Raw genomic sequence first — 17,316 nt, 5'->3', positions numbered from 1 at the left:
GGTGGGAGTAGGTGGGTAGGGGAGTACCCTCATAGAAGCAGGGGGCAGGGGGGTGGGTTAGGGGATTTGCAGAGGGGAAACCAGGAAGGGGGATTACATTTGAAATGTAAATAAATAAAATAACCAATAAAAATATTTAAAAAAAAAAAGATTGACCAGTGCTTCTACCTCATAAAGGTCTTGTCTAACTCTGGGCTTCAGAAAAAAAAAACACTAGAACCCCAATCCTTCCCTAAGGTCTATGCTGGATCATTCTTTTAACTCATTATCACAGCTCCATTGGGTTCAGCAGACCCTGGGTCTCTCAGGCTAAGTCTCTTAAGTTAAACTCCCATCCTTCCTCTACTGTCTGCCAATTCCTAATAGTCAGTGGGATCCCATCTGGTGATGACCAAGTGTCCTTAATGACAATGTCTCCTGGAACTGTAGTTACAGTTCCAAGAGATGGCCTATAAGGGCAGACTTCTGTCATATTTCCTCAAGTTGACACGTGGTTACAGTACTGTTTCAGCACACCCCCAGCACACACTGGATGTCATCTATCCCCATAACCCAGTTTTATGAAAGCATGTTGTGACCAGTCCCTTCACTGTTTAAGTCTTTACCAGTGGTTAAGAGCACTTGCTGTTCTTGTCTACAACCCAGAGTTTGGTTCCCATGCCTCACATCGTGTTTTACAACCATCTTTAACTCCAGTTCCAGGGAATCTGATACTCATTTCTGGCTTCCATAGGTACTAGGCATGCATGTAGTACATATACAGACAGACAGGCAAAAACGCTCATACAAAAAAAGCAATAAATGAACGTCTATAAAAATTCAAGTCCTTGACAGAGCACTCCCTATCACGGGCTCTTATGAGGCCACATTTAGATGTCTCCAACTGCAGGGCGAATGGCCTTGCCCTTTCTCTTTAGCTGTATCTTTTCTAGCTTAAACTTGTTGCCTTCTTTCTCACTCCCACGCTCTCCATGACAACCACTTTTCTTGATTGGAGGAAGGACTTTTTATCCGAGATCTAATTTGCACATTTTTTCTTTGCATCCTGCCTAATATAAGAAAAGGAAATTGGGGAAGAGCTTTCATATCATACTCCATTATGAAAACAAGTCAGAATAGGAGTTAAGTCAGGCAGGAGCTTGGAGGCAGGAACTAATACAGAGGCCATGGAGGGTGCTGCTTACTGTCTTGCTCTACCATGACTTCCTCAGTCTGCTTTCTTATAGCATCCAGGGATATCAGTTCAGCTGTGGAACCACCCACAATGTGTTCTCCCACACCAATTACTTGGTAAGAAAACCCCTATAGGCTTGCCTCATATATTTTAGGGCTTTTTTTTTTTTTTTGTAGTTTAGAATTTCTCTTTCCATGTGATTGTAGCTTGTGTCAAGTTGACATAAAACTAACCAGCAAACTATGCAATGGATACTAATCCTATTTAAGTTTCTATCACATAAATAAGCTCAGAGACTTAAATATTCTTTTCATTTTTCTTTCTTTTTTTTTTTTTTTTTTTTTTTTTTGACACAGGTCTTGGCTTTCCTGGAACTCACAACATAGACCAGGTAGACCTGGACCTCACAGAACGCTTTTTCCCAAGTGTTGGGATTAAGGCATGCTTGACCATATCCCAGTTCTTTAATCCATGTTGGGGGATAAGCCCTTACTTATAGGAAGACATGCCATTGAATACCAAGTAGATGACCACCCTGATACTGTTCATAATGATACACTTACTTAAGAGAGCTTTGTTTTTGGTTGCATATCCTATCATCCATCCCACAAAGCCCAAACACACCATAACAAGGATCAAAGCAATCCCATACAACATGGAGAAAGGTATTTTTCATTTCTGTTGTGGTGATAAAACATCTTAAAAGAAACTCCAGGGGAGAAGAGTTTATTTGGCTTATAGCTTCATGTAACCGTCCATCACTGATGGAATACAAGGCAGGAATTGAAGGCAAGCCTTTAAGTTTTGCTATACCACATATTATTACCTCTGGCTCAAGAACTCACTCCACAGCCAATAAAGTGCAGCAAGAACTCCGGAGGGTGCTGCTTGCTGGTAAGAAGGCAGGCCAGTGCTGAACTAGCATCAGGAATACTTGCCTAGGGAACAGTTCTGCTCACTGTGGACTGGACCTTCCTACATCAACAATCAAGATAATCTCCCACTGACATGCCCACAGGTCAATCTGATTTAGGGAATTCCTCAGCTGAGATTCTATTCTTAGTTAACTCTTGAGTTGTAGCAAGAGTTAGCTTGTAGCCTGTGCAGGAAGTGAATGCTATCCAGGATAATAACTGTAACAAAATTCCACCATGTAGGCCCGACATTCCATTTTTTTTAAATCTAAAAAGCATTTTTCTCTTTAATATCCTACCAAAGATATTTATCTATTACTGGCTCTTTTATATTCTTATTTGAATTTTTCTATTTTCTCTTTTTTTTAACGTTAGAAAACAGCCAGGTAGGGTGGCACAAGCCTTTAGGATTAGCACTTGGGAAGTAGAGGCAAGCAAATCTGTGAATGTGAGGCCAGCTCGGGCTAACAAGTGGGACTCTGCCTCTAAATAAATAAATAAATAGCAAACATGTTAACTTTAATAGGATCCTGATGCAACAGCAATGACTGCAAGCCATACATAAAATGCAAGAAAAATAGATGAACAGTTCTGGAGACTTTTGTTTTCCAATAAAACTAAACCAGTTTGCGGTTTAAGTCTTTTTGTAACAAGCACTTAAAAATTTCTTTTCCTTAAGGGCATTTATTTCTACCTGGTATGTTTGGTCCATAGGACCCCATCCAGATGTTTGCACATGCTCAGAAGAATTGTGCCAAAAGAACTACATCACTAACCACCAACTCTGTTTCTTTACAGCCCTTTCTGTACCAAAGCTCATTTACAAAGGACTGCATAGAGAGGTGAATAGTCTGCATGTGTGTAATGAAAGGGGATTCAGTAGGAGAGCTTACAGAGTGGGGCTGGTTAGTCCAATGGTGGCTGTGTGTATGATGGACTGACCAGCAGCTGTTCAGTCTATGAAAGTGGATGCCTGAGCCCTCTCAATCTGGCAGTAAAGACCTGGAAAATTCTTAAGAGTTACTGCTATTGTGTGCACGTTGGGAGGCCAGAGGATGTATCTGGAGGACTATGGCAGCAGCAAGCACACTCCCAGCAATAGGCACACTCAGCGGTAAGAAGACAGCACTTCTAAGCAGTAGAGTTTTCTCCTACGGTAGCTTTATAGCCTAGCCAAAAAGCAAAAGGGTCACCATATTAGGCCTGTTCTTGATCGTGGCCTTAACTGATGTTATGATGGGAAGTCATCTTGCTCCATGAAGGACTGGGACACTAAATGGTGTGTATATGGATCACTGAGGAATGTAAATAAGCTCTCACCTGTGTGGACACTGCCACAGGCCTCTTACAAGCATTTCCATGCATAAAGGTCCCACCCAACTCAGCCTGATGTGTTGGTGCCAACACAAGTGTGGAGACAAGAACAGCCATGAACACCGATGCCCAGACCCAGTCCCACCACAGCCAGGTGCAATCACACAGCCACCTGACTTATAAATCTGTGGCTAGATAGATAAACTGTTTATGTAATGAAGGCATTCTGTATGGGGAGGGCACTCCTAGAGGTTGCTGAATAAATCCCAGTGCCAGGGAGAGGATATCTGCTTTAATTTGTTGGCCAAGGAGGCCCCTGAGGTACCACAGACTACATAAAGGTTACTGTCACTGCTTCTGGTTTCATGCCGAAACTAGATGGTAAGACCTTGGTGCCTAAGAGCACAGAGCCACTGGTGAAGCTGCTAAGTAAGGCTTGTGGTAGAGGATCTCAATGCTTAGCCATAGCTGGCTGATTATACCATCCCACTAGGGTTCAAAAACATTACAAAATGTAACAGCAAGATGGACTGCTAACAATTTCCTTTAAATTGAGATGGGGAGGCTGGAGACTTGGGATGTAAACAACCAATAAACTGCAGAAAAACTAAGCCTTAAAAGATTTACAAGGCCTTTCTCCAAGGTTACAAAAGCAGTAAACAATTGCTGAGAGACTTTCCTGTCAGATGAGCTACCTGCAAGCTTTGCAGAGATCTCCGGAGAGATGCATCTGCCTGTAAATTGTCCATAGTCCTAGAAATAATCCCAACACAACCATTGGTTTGCCTGGCTGGGCTTTGGTGGAATCATTTTCTGGGGCATGTAGACATTTGCATGTGAGTTCTTCCATGTCTCTGAAGATGACTGTTACGACTGAAGGCTTTCCCACACTGTTTACATCCATAGGGTTTCTCTCCAGTGTGAGTTGTTTCATGCCTCTGAAGATGACCGTGACATATGAAGGCTTTACCACATTCTTTACATACAAAGGGTCTGTCTCCAGTATGAATTTTTTCATGTAATTGTAGGTTACTGTAACATCCAAAAGCTTTGCCACATTCTGTACAAACAAAAGGTCTATCTCCAGTATGAATTTTTTCATGTAACTCAAGATTACTGTAACATTCAAAAGATCTGCCACACTGTTTACATATAAAGGGTCTGTCTTCAGTGTGGGTTTGTTCATGTCTCTGACGATGGCTGTTAAGTCTAAAAGCTCTACCACACTGTTTACACACATAGGGCTTTTCCCCTGTATGAATTTTTTCATGTACTTGAAGATCACTGTGCCGTCTAAAGGCTTTACCACAGTGTTTACATTCATGACGTTTTTCTCCCGTATGAATCTTTTCATGTACCTGCAAGGCACCAGGAAATATAAAGGCTTTCCCACATCGTTTACATTCATAGGGTTTCTCGCCAGTGTGGATTCTTTCATGTAAGTGAAGATAACTATGGTATCGAAAGGCTTTCCCGCACTGTTTGCACTTGTATGGTTTTTTCTCAGTATGGATTCTTTCATGTCTTCGAAGTGAACTGTAGGAGCTCAGAGCTTTCCCACATTGGTTACACTCATAACGTTTTCCTACAGCATGAGTTTCTCCATGTGCACATAGTGAACTAATATCCACAGAGGTCTTTCCACATTCTCTGTTTTGATAGGGATTGTTTCCACTATGAGTTTCCTGATGTATTTCTAATGTACCTGGAAAGCCAAAGTACTTTAAGCATACCTCACATTCACACGGCCCGTTCACAACATGAGTTCTCATGTACTGCTGGAAGGTTCTCAGGGAATCAGAGTTATACTGCTTGGTCACATATTTCTCCTGCTCATGTGCATTACACTGAGAGTGAGGTATGATATGCCTAGAGGATGAATGACTCAGGGAAGCCTTTCCCCACACACTGTGATCCCATAGGGTTAGCCCAGGGGAACGTCTCATGTTCATACTGAGATTTGGTTTACAAGTTAAGTTTTCTCCATCTTGATCACCACCTTCATTGTCACAGAAGGTCTGAAACATGTGACTTCTGTAAAGGAGACATAAATCACAACAAAACAAGATAAGCAATTTAGTAACAGTTTTTTTTTTTTTTTTAAAACCAATGACTTTTTATTAGGTCTAGGTTACACAGAGTTCCAAAACTCAGACCAAGGTTATGCCTTTTGTCAGTGCTGAGTGATCAGAAGCTAAATGGACTGATGTCCTATATGTTGGCTTTGATAGAGCTTGGATCAAAAAAGTGATATTCATTAGTTCAAGTCCCTAGAAAATCCCCAAGTGAAATGCTCTTGTAACACTCATCAGCACACTTACATTTTAGTATCTATTACTGTTGTTTTGATCAAATATACTCAAATGAAAAAATTCACACTGTGCCTATTTGTTTAGTTTGGTTCTTTGTTAAATCTCACAGCACATCAAAATTCCTATAAAGACTTCTGTCATGGTCACCACTGAAGAACAACAGAATTCTTCAAACCCTGCAAACATGTGTATGGAATGGAGGAAGCCCTGTGTGAGTAAAGTCCTGAGGAGATGTGTATTTTGACATGGCAGACCTGTTGAGGACTCTAAGACTAAATGGCCCATGGTAAATTGGCAAAGCCATTACTCATGACACACACTTAAGAGGAATGGCAAAGCTTTCTTTGGGAGACTGAGACCGAGTGTGTATGAACAAAACTGATTGGTATGTATGAAGACTAGCAACTGCAGCTTCTTCCTCCCAGATATTTACAGCCTGAGACCGTCCACCTACAGAGCTCTCCTACCCAGACTAGCCGACCCCTCCCTGTGCTATAACTGACAGACACCAAGGTTGTAGGTTGCAGTGTTGGTAGCAGCTGCTAGAGAACCCTACCTGATCACAGCTTTGTTGAATGTGTGTCTGTTCCTTCTTTATTCCCTCACCACCCTTAGCCAGAGTTCCTGAACCCAAGTTGGCAGCCATGAACTACAAAGTGAGAAAAGCAAAGTGACAAGGGCAAGCTGAAGTAGAGCTGGCACCAAACACACCAAGCTCATGTGGGAGACGATCGGGAGAGGTGGGGCTCTCTTCACAGAACTGCTCGAGGTTTCCATGGACAGGAAAGCACTCAGATTCATTATGAGGAGGATGGGTAGACCCATCCACTCCAACAACACAAAGTCGGAAGAGTTGAGCAATATACTAGCAGCCAGGAGGAAAGCTGGAGCAAAAAAAGCCTTTCCACTCTCAGTAAATGTTTATGTTTAAAAAGATCCTTCAAATCCTTCTGTCCTGTTCCTCCCACTGAGCCAGATCATCAGCTTGTCTGCCCCTCTGAAGACGCCACAGTCTGAAGGCCTCCCAGGAGATCTGCTGCACCCTAGGCAACAGGCAAGGAATCCTCTCAAATAACCACAGCAGTTGGGAACCCCATGAGGAGCCCAGTGTACTTGGGACTCACCCCCTCTGCTCAAACTCTACCTCTCTTCCAGCCTGTACCTTCTGCTGGGGCAGATCATCAGCTTGCCTGCCCCTTTAAAGACACCACAGTCGGAAGGCCTCCTAGGAGATCTGCTACACCCAGAGCAACAGACCCCACAGTCTGAAGGCCTCACAGGAGATCTGCTACACCCAGAGCAACAGACCCCACAGTCTGAAGGCCTCACAGGAGATCTGCTGCACCCAGGGCAACAGATCATTGGTATGCATGCCCTTCTGAAGACCCCACAGTCAGAAGGCCTCAAAGGAGATCTGCTACAGTCAGGGCCACAGGTCCCCAGGAGACCTGAAGCAACCCAGAGACCCAGGAGGTAGGCTCTAGACAGAGACACCCAAGCCAGTTAACACCACAGATAACCAGATGATGAGAGGCAAGCGCAACAACTTAAGGAACAGAAGCCAATATACTTTGGCACAGAACCCAGTTCTCCTACCACAGCAAGCCCTGGATGCACCAACACACCTGAAAACCAGGATGCTGATCTAAAATCCTTTCTTTATATCCTTTAAGAAGGATATAAATAACTCACTGAAAGAAATACAGGAAAACAAAGGTAAATAGGTAGAAGCCCTTAAAGAGGAAACAAATAAATCCCACAACTAAATACAGGAAAACACAATCAAACAGGTGAAGGAATTGAACAAAGCAGTCTAAGATCTAAAAATGGAAGTAGAATCAATAAAGAAATCACAAACGGAGTCAAACCTGGAGATGGAAAAACCTAGGCAAGAGGCCAGGAGCTACAGATGCAAGCATCAACAACAGAATACAAGAGATAGAAGAATCTCAAGCACAGAAGATACCTTCAAAGATATTGACACAATGGTCAAAGAAAATACAAAACATAAAAAATTCCTAACCCAAAACATCCAGGAAATTGAGGACACAATGAAAGACCAAACTTAAGAATAACAGGAAAAGAAGAGCTCGGAGATTCCCAGCTTAAAGGACCTGAAAAAGTCTTAACAAAATCATAGAAGAAAATGTTTCTAACCTCAAGAAAGAGATGGCCATAAATATACAAGAAGCCTATGGAACACTAAGTGAATTAGACCAGAAAAGAAAATCCTCTCATCACATAATAATCAAAACACTAAATGCACAGAACAAAGAATATTTAAAGTTGTAAGGGGAAAAGGCCAAGTAACATATAAAGGCAGACCTATCAGAATTAAACCAGATTTCTCAACAGAGACCTTAAAAGCCAGAAGAGCTTGGACAGAGGTCATGCAGACACAAGGGGAACACAAATGCCAGACCGTGCTACTATACCCTGCAAAATTCTCAATCAACATAGATGGAGAAAACAAATATGCCACGACAAAACCAAACTTAAACAATATCTATCTACCAATCCAGGTTTACAGAGGATTCTAGAAGAAAAACTCCAACACAAGGAGGGTACCTACACCAAAGGAAAAAGAAAAAATTAGTCATTAACAACAAAATCAAAAGGAATCACATACACATAATACTACCTACAACAACAAACATAACAAGAAATAACAATCATCTGGCTTTAATATCTCTCAGTATCAAAGGACTCAATTTCACAATAGAACGACATAAGCTAATAAGCTGGACATGCAAGCAGGATTTGGCTACATACAAGAAACACATCTCAATAACAAAGATAGACACGACCTCAGAGAAAAGGTTGGAAAAAAGTCTTCCAAGCAAATGGTCCCAAGAAACAAGTGGATGTTGCCATCCTAATATCCAATAAAATAGACTTTCAACCAAAAGTTATCAAGCGCAATGGGGAATGGCACTTCATATTCAAAGGAAAAACCAACCAAGAGAATTGTGCTCACTAATAAGTATATGTGGCAGGATTTTCTTTGTCCAATTACATTAAAATATTAGTGCAGAAGGAGGCCTGTGATTGGACAGGGGAAAGGGAGGCAAATGAAGAGTTACAGAGACAGAGAGCATCTCAGGAGAGGAGGAGAAACCAAGATGGAGGCAGACAGACAGGAAGATCCTGATCCTGAGTGGTTTTAAATAGCTACAGGTAGTTATGAATATCATAGAGGGATAGAATGATTGGTATAACCTGTCTGATCTAGGTGGGCAGCTCATATCATTATCAATTGGTTCTGAAATTGTTGTGTAGGCATCTTGTGAATTGAGAATGTATTAATATATAAATCTGATTTGTTAATTATAAGCTTCTAGAGTTTTGTTTTACTGGGTTACTGGAACTGCCGATTACAGGGGTTTATGGTTGAGAAGGAACTAGCAGCTCTAGAGACAAGCAAACCTGAGCTGGGAACGCAGCAATTGGTCGCTGGGGGGCTGGGGGAGGGGTTTAGTTAGAGACAGAGCCAGTGGGACATGGAGCAGAGTTGCTGGCAGTAGTGAGGGAAGCCTGTCGGCCTTTTAAAAATATTTCTTGTAACAAGTAGATATTAGCCAAAAAAATGCAGAATACTAGGATACAATCTACAGAACTCAAGAAGGTTAACAAGCAGAAGGCCCAAGTGAGGATACCTCAATACCGCTTGTGAGAAAGTAGAAAGCAATCATGGGAGGCAGAAAAAGGGAGGAGCCTGGGTGTGAGAGAAGACAGGGGGAAGGAGGAACATGTACTGGGGAAGGGAGGGTGGGGGAGGTGGAACAGGAGGGAAGCCCTGAGGGCCAGCAGAATGAATGGAAATAAGCAATCTCAGTGGGTGAGAGGTGCGGGGACCCTTTACAAAGTACCAGAGACCTGGGAGGTGAAAGAGGCTCAGGACTCAAAGGGGAGAGACTAGGTGAATAGCCCAACAGAGGGGAGAGGGAACTTGTAGATTCCACCTCCAGTAAAAAGACAGGGCCTCAAGTGGAGGGATAGGGTTGCCATCCCACAGTCAAAAACTCTGACCCAGAATTGTTCCTGTCTAAAAGAACTGCAGGGGCAAAAAGGAGAAGAGACTGAAGGAAAGGAGGCCCAGTGACTGGCCCAACTTGGGATCCAACTCAAGGTGAGGCTCCAAGGCCTGAAACTATTACTGGTGCTGTGGTGTGCTTACAGACAGGAGCCTAGCATGGCTGCCCTCCGAGAGGCCCAACAAACAGCTGACTGAGACAGAAACAGATGCTTACACCCAACCCATGGACTGAAGTTGAGGACCCCTGTGACTGAATTAGGAAAGGCTGAAAAAGTTGAAGAGGAGGGCAACAGCATAGGGAGAACATCAGTCTCAACTAACCTGGACCCCTGAGATCTCTACCACTGAGCCACCAATCAGGTAGCATACACGAGCTCCCTCCCCTCCCCCCCAAATCTATACAGCAGAGGACTGTTTGGTCTGACCTCACTGGGAGAAGCCATGCCTAACCCTAGAGAGACTTGCGGCCCCAGGGAGTGGGGAGGTCTGGTGGGGTAGGGTGGGGTGGGGTAGGGACATCCTCTTGAAGATGGGCCTGAGGGAGTGGTGGTGGAGAGAAATGGGATGAGGAACTGTGGGAGGGTGGACTAGGAGGCGGGTAATGACTGAACTGTAAACAAAAAAAAAAAAGTAATTAAAGCCTGTTGATTCTACCTCTGCATGTACATTACCTCAGATTTCTCCCAGGATTTATATAATGATCTTCAAAGTTCTGGTCTTCCAATTTGTGTCCTAAAAGGAGTCCCAATAGATTTAGGATAAATTAGAAATTCATAAAATATTAATTTCTTGAGTTGGTTTACATTAAAACCCTGCCTGATTTATATAACATAATCTGCCTTTCGATAGCCCCAATCCCAGAAGAGAATCCATGCCATGAAACTCTTGCTCCCTAATTTACAGAGGGAAGGCAGGAGAATATCCTTACCTATCGCAGCGAGGCTCCTGCAGGTCTCCAGCATCACATCTCTGTACAGACTCTTCTGGGAAGAATCCAGCAAGGCCCACTCGTCCTGGGTGAAGCGCACAGCCACATCCTCAAAGCTCACTGAGGCCTAAACATGGCACACACTTGACTGACAACAGGTCCGTCCCACTCTGTGGGATGCACACATGTCCTCCACCACACAGAAGTCATCAGGCATCACTGAGGGATGCGGAAGGAGCGGCTCTCTCTCATCACTGGGCTCAGGACACACAGGTTGTGCTGCTGCTCTGCCCCAGTCCCTTCCCCCCCCCACCCCCATCTGCAACAGTGCTAACAGAGCTGACACCTTTCTGATTTTCTTGAGTATAACACAAACACACATAAATAAATAATAATTAAGCACAAGCTGTACAATGGAAGAATGAGCAAATATATGTGTGCATAATAAATATATGTGAAGAGATGGAAACTACTGGTATAGAAATACACTCACTTCCTTGATAATGATGAAACAGTGATAGGTCAAGCACTTGACTTCTCACAGACACATCAACAGAACCAACCACTGAGGTAATGAACCTGACAAACAGAAGAAGTTATAAGTGAAAGGAATCTAGGCTGTGCACGGTGGCATACACCTTTAATCCTTGCACTAGGAAGGCGGAAGCAGGCAGATCTCTGCAAATCTGAGACCAGCCTGGTCTACATGGCTAATTCCAGGCCAACCAGAGCTACACAGTGAGAGACTCTGTCTCAAACAAACAACTGAGTCTACACAAACACACCACTATTTCCTAGAATCAGAACTATAAGCTACTATGTACATCAGATGTGGTGGGACACACTCTTAACTTTAGATATCAGGTGATGGAGGGAAATCTCTAGTTCAAGTTTAACTTGCATCTTGAAAATAAATAGAAACATTTGACTTGATTCTACAAAGGGAATGGTTCATTCTTTCTTTCTCCCCTTCTTCTCTCCTCCTCCTTGCCATCTTCTCTCTCTCTCTTTTTTTTTAGTCATTTGAGACAGGTTTCTCTGTGCCACCTTGGTTGTCATAGAACTAGCTCTGTAGACCAGGCTGTCATCGAACAGAGATTTGCCTGCCTCTGTCTCCAGAGTGCTGGGATTAATGGCATGCACCTGACTTGAGGGATGGTTCTTAACCTTACCCCTTATGGCAAAATGATGAATCTTGGACTCCAAAAATACTTTGAAATGGTGATTTTGCTTAAAGGAGTTAAAGATACATCACACCAAAACAGGGCCTAGGACAGGTATACTAGTACTACGCCCAACATGGGACCAAGCAAGATGGGAAAGTGCACACTGCCTTAATGTCAAGGAGCAGAGCATACAAACTCAATCACACTTCTATACACGCAAGATAAAATACTTGAAAATATAGTTAGAAAAGCATCCATTTAAGTTCTCACCCAAAAAGTATATGCATGAATTTAAATCCAACAGATTTAAATAAGAAAGCTGTGGTTTTAAAAGTGCAAGGCTTGTTTAAAAATCAGATTTTTTAAAAAACATTCCTTTCTGTGTGCATGTCACGATGCATGCATGAGGTGAAGGAACAGGAGTTCAAAGAAATCCTGTGATTCTGGATTCTCTCCTACCAAGTGGCTTATAAGGATTAACCCCAGGTCTTAGTGCTTGGCAGCAAAAGCTGCAGCCCACTGAGGGATTCTGAGGAAGCAAGAATCTAAATGTTTTGTTTTTTCTTTCTTTGAGATGGGTTCTCACTGTGTAATCCTGACTTGCCTGAACTCACTACACAGACTTGGCTGACCTAGACCTTATAGAGATCTACCTGCTTCTGTCTCCAGAATGCTGGGATGAATGGCGACTCCAACCAGCTCGGCAAGAATGCAAGTTTAAGTAAAAGGAAAACCATTCTCTTCCGGCATGCTCACTTGATGGCAAGAGCCTTTAAACCCTCAGGATCACACCACCTAAGTGGCCAACCTCGCCAGACTGAAAATTGCTGCGGAAATTCAAGGAATTGTAAGGAAGTTAGAATATGGGAACAGCCCCGGGAAAGAGCAAAGCAGAGATTCGTGATTCACAATTTCAAAAGTAACTTAAAAGCAATTATCATCAAGGCTGCAGATAGGCCTAAGGAGTAACAGAGCACTTACCCAGCATGCTATGCAAAGCTGTTGCATTTAACTCCCAGATTGGGGGGTGGGAAGGGGGTAATTTTTATTTTTTTTTAAGAAAAGAAAAAACTATGCTAGGCTCTGTGATATGGCCCAGTTGGTAAGACAACCTGAGTTCAATCCGTTAATCGCAAGAGAGCACTCATTCCATAAAGTTGTACTGTGACTGCACACCTGCCTCACTGTACACACACACACACACACACACACACACACACATCGGGACACACATACACATCGGGACACACACACACACACCAATAAACAAGGCTGATTTCTGCAGGCGAGAGAGCGAAAGTGGGCTGCAGCGCACCGCAGGGGTCCTCCACTCCACACACTCGCGAGTCCTGCTTCGCGTTTCTCCTCCCTTGTCCTGGGGCAGCCCAGGGTGGCCCCTCTCCTCCGACAGCTGCAGGCTTACCCTGAAGCCAGCATGCAGGGTTTCAACTGAGTGCGACCTTAGCTGTAAGCTGTCACAGCTCGCACAGAAAAACGTGGGTAGGAACTGCGGGCAGACTAGCTCAGGCACGGAGCGACCCCGCCCACGCTGGTGTCCTGGGCTCCTCGTCTCCCCTCCGGCCAGCCGCAAACCTTCCAGTTACCTACCCGGGGCTCGAAGCCGAACTTTCCTAGACGCCGGACCACCCCTCCCCCAGTCCCAGGGAGGACCCACCACCCCGGCTCCCCCAGCTCAGCCGGCCGCTCTTCCCGGTCTGGGGACAGAGGCCCCGCGCTCACCATGCCGCAGCTCTGAGCTCGATCGAGCTCCGCTCAGCTCTGAGCAGCGGTGGCTGCTGCAAAGGAGTCGCACCGGCTGCGACTCCCGCTGCTTCCCAGCGGAATGTACAGCGGGATTGAGGAAGGAGCCCGCCTCGCACCGCTCCCTGGCGTTCCTGATTGGATGACTTGTCTGGAGGCCCTGATTGGCTAGGAGCTGGACGCTCAGAGAGATTTGCATAAAAGCCAGACCCACCTGATTCTTGAGGGGTGTTTTAGTATTTGGTGATCTCAAAGCATAGTTCGTATTCGTCTTGGGCCCTTGGTCCACAGTGCATTTATCAACTCAACGTCCAGTGTAGTGATTTCTTGCCTCAGACCTAGAATTGGTATTGAACCTTGAGTCTGATATACTCCTTGGCCCTGGATTTTTACTCAGGGAAGCCAATGATTTTGATAGTGGACTGTCAAGTGGGGCTCGATGGTGCAAGCCCCCTTAATCCCAGCACTCATTCTGGTGGCAGAGAAAGGCAGATCTCTGTGAGTTCTAGGTCAGCCTGGTCTACATTGTAAAATCTGGGCCAGCCGAAGTTGTATGAACTCTGGTCATTGTTAGAGACCAGAACACCCTCCAGAGGTAGTGAAAAAGAAAGGATCTAGGGGAAGTGGACCTGTTTAAAAATGGCTCTTTGAACCAACTCCCATCTGTGTTGTCTAGAAATCTGCAGTTCAGTTCACGGGTCATCAACAGCAGCAGCTCGATCCACTCGAAAACACTTCACAGATACGCCGACAGTCCTGTTTGATAGAGTCGGAATAGAAACAGGAATCAGCAGCGGTGGCACTACCTAGCAGAGACGGCCATGCCTCAGCCTCCTCGGCAGCAGAAGGGCCCAGCCAGCAGGAGTGCCAGCAGGAGTGTCCGGGTGTGCTTCTCTCCGTGAAGATGAGTGGAGATGCCAGACCAACAACTCAACAACTGATGCGCAGCTGGCTCTACCAGCCTAGCTCAGCCTCCGGCACTCTTCGTGGAGTCCTTTCTATACCCTCTCCAGACGTCATGCGTCCTCTGTGTGTCTGTCCCAGCTGACACCACTCTGCCAGTCAGCCCAAGTCCGCAGAAGTGGCAAGAAGCCACCAGGGTGTTTTGTTTGTTTTTGGTTTATTGGTGCATTTCTCTAGATGGAGTACCAACAAATGCAGCTCAACTACACAATGTAAGGTGAAAATCCGAGTGTTGTTAGCAAGAATCTTTCATCACGTCTTTTCCCGTGCTTGCTTTACCAGAACACTCTTTCACTTACATCTGCTTCAGGAAACACTCCTTCCTGTTGCCCCAGGAAAACCCCAACCAAAACAACTGACTCTCCAAAGAACCCTTAAGTTTCCACTTCATGGTACTGAAATGGCTGACACACAAAAGTCAATATTTCCTTAATATACAAAAATCAAATATTTCTTTTTTGGGGGGGAATGTTAAAGTTCCCTTTGTAACCCCTCTTATTGAGAGGGGATACTCCCTTAATCTTAGCTTTAAACTATTCCTTTCGTTTGGTTTTTTTTCCTTCTTCTTTTCTTTTTCCAAGTAGGGTCTGTCTTGGTTACATTTTTGTCCACTTGACACAACCTACTGTAATCTGTGAAGAAGGTCTCAGGGCATTTTCTGGATCAACGACTGGTGTGCCCAGCTCCCTGAGGTGGTGGTGCCCCGGGCACGTGGTCCTGTGTTCTCTAAGGAAGCAGCTGCGTCTCCACTGCCTGTGCTTCGGCTCCTGCTTGCAGGTTCCTGCCTTAAATGTCTTCCCTAACTTCGCTCTGTGATGGATGATGGTAGGTGTGAGCTGAAAGAAACCCTTTCCTCCCCACGTTGCTTTTGGTCCTGATGTTTAGCACAGCAATAGAAGGCAAACTAAGTGTACTGCCTGGTTTTGTGTGTCAACGTGACACAGGCTGGAGTCGTCACAGAGAAAGGAGCTTCAGTTGGGGAAGTGCCTCCATGAGATCCAGCTGTGGGGCATTTTCTCGGTTGGTGATCAAGGGGGTTCATACAAGCCCCTTGTGAGTGGTACCATCCCTGGGCTGGTGCTCTTGGGTTCTATATGAGAGCAGGCTGAGCAAGCCAGGGGAAGCAAGCCAGTAACATCCTCCCATGGTCTCTGCATCAGCTCCTGCTTCCTGACCTGCTTGAGTTCCAGTCCTGACTTCGTTAGTGATGAACAACAGTGTGGAAGTGTAAGCTCAATAAACCCTTTCCTCCCCAACTTGTTTCTTGGTCATGATGTTTGTGCAGAAATAGAAACCCTGACTAAGACACTAAGGGTCTTACTTTAGCCCTGGCTAGCATAGAACTCACAGATACCCTTCTGTCTCTGACTTCACAGTGCTTAGATTAAAGATGTGTGCAGGATTCATGTTTCCTTTGCAGATTTAAAGAGAAGCCTCTTGTTTCCCGTAAGGCTCCATTCCTCTTGCTCTCACATGTACTGTTTCTTTACTGTGCTCTTCCACATCAAGGCCAGCCCATGGTCTTCAGGCCCTTTCCGATAGGGCTAATCCCTGAGGGCTGGTAATGAGTTAGTAGCTTTCATGAATCAACATCTATCTTAGTTACTTTTCTGTTGTTGGGAAGACAGTGGGACCAAGGCAACTTTTAGAAGAAAAGTGTTTATTTGGGACTTACGATTTCAGAGGGTTAGAGCAGCAGATGGCCAAGCAGCAGCAGCAGGCAGCAGGTAGCAACCCCCAACATGAAGTTGCTGCTAGACTAGGCACATCCTCTCCCACTGAGGCCAGACGAGGCTGTCCATTTAAGTCATGGGGTCAGCAGAGAGGCTGGCAGGCAGGCAGCAGGCAGGCAGGCAGCAGACAGCAGGCAGGCAGCAGGCAGCAGGCAGCAGGCAGCAGGCAGGCAGGTAGCAGACAGCAGACAGCAGACAGCAGACAGCAGACAGGCAGCAGGCAGCAGGCAGCAGGCAGGTAGCAGACAGCAGGCAGGCAGCAGGCAGCAGGCAGGCAGGCAGCAGGCAGCAGGCAGCAGGCAGCAGGCAGGCAGGCAGCAGGCAGGCAGGCAGCAGGCAGCAGGCAGGCAGGCAGCAGGCAGCAGGCAGCAGGCAGCAGGCAGGCAGGCAGCAGGCAGGCAGGCAGCAGGCAGCAGGCAGGCAGGCAGCAGGCAGCAGGCAGGCAGGCAGCAGGCAGCAGGCAGCAGGCAGGCAGGCAGCAGGCAGCAGGCAGCAGGCAGCAGGCAGCAGGCAGGCAGGCAGCTGGCAGGAGGCAGGCAGCAGGCAGCAGGCAGGCAGCAGGCAGCAGGCAGCAGGCAGGCAGCAGGCAGCAGGCTCAGGGACAGCCCCTCCTCTGGTACAACAGGAACTCTTAATTGCCAACTCTCCAGCCTCTATAATATCAAAACAAATGACATGTTTCAGTGTTTCAGTGTCACATAGTACACATTCCTATTCCAAAATGAAGAGACTAAGAACATGGAGAGGAAAGATAGGACCAAACCAACAATGAAAACCCTGGTGGTGGTGGTGGTGGTGGTGCACGCCTTTTAATCCCAGCACTTGGGAGGCAGAGGCAGGCGGAACTCTGTGAGTTCGAGGCCAGCCTGGTTTACAGAACAAGTTCCAGGACAGAGAAACCCCGTCTCAAAAAGCCAAAAGAAACCGCCCCCCAAAACAAGACAAAGCAAACCACAACCCCCCAAAGCACACACACACACACCCCTCTAAAACAAACAAGCAAGCAAACAAACAA

The 17,316-nt window shown here is 45.5% G+C and overlaps 2 protein-coding genes across 5 annotated transcripts in view; one reads left to right on the top strand and one right to left on the bottom strand.

Annotated features, from left to right (window-relative positions):
* LOC127668937 (zinc finger protein 709-like) overlaps positions 1–17,316 on the top strand; it is a 71,254-nt gene that overhangs the window by 35,863 nt on the left and 18,075 nt on the right. The window lies entirely within an intron of this gene.
* On the bottom strand, positions 1,885–13,717 carry LOC127668936 (zinc finger protein 709-like). 2 transcript variants are annotated; one of them, XM_052162820.1, is made up of 5 exons: positions 13,585–13,717; positions 11,172–11,257; positions 10,679–10,805; positions 10,422–10,482; positions 1,885–5,436 (listed from the first exon to the last, which is right to left on the bottom strand). In XM_052162820.1, exons 3-5 carry the CDS (start codon positions 10,710–10,712, stop codon positions 4,209–4,211), a joined length of 1,323 nt encoding a protein of 440 aa, XP_052018780.1. In that variant the 5' UTR covers positions 10,713–10,805; positions 11,172–11,257; positions 13,585–13,717; the 3' UTR covers positions 1,885–4,208. The 2 variants fall into 2 exon arrangements, with proteins under 2 accessions (XP_052018780.1, XP_052018779.1); XM_052162819.1 differs by lacking the exon at positions 11,172–11,257.

The sequence above is a fragment of the Apodemus sylvaticus genome, chromosome 18, assembly GCF_947179515.1.
Source record: "Apodemus sylvaticus chromosome 18, mApoSyl1.1, whole genome shotgun sequence".
Taxonomy (NCBI): domain Eukaryota; kingdom Metazoa; phylum Chordata; class Mammalia; order Rodentia; family Muridae; genus Apodemus; species Apodemus sylvaticus.
Note: the sequence above shows the minus strand (reverse complement) of the source record. Positions and strands in the feature narration are given on the sequence as shown.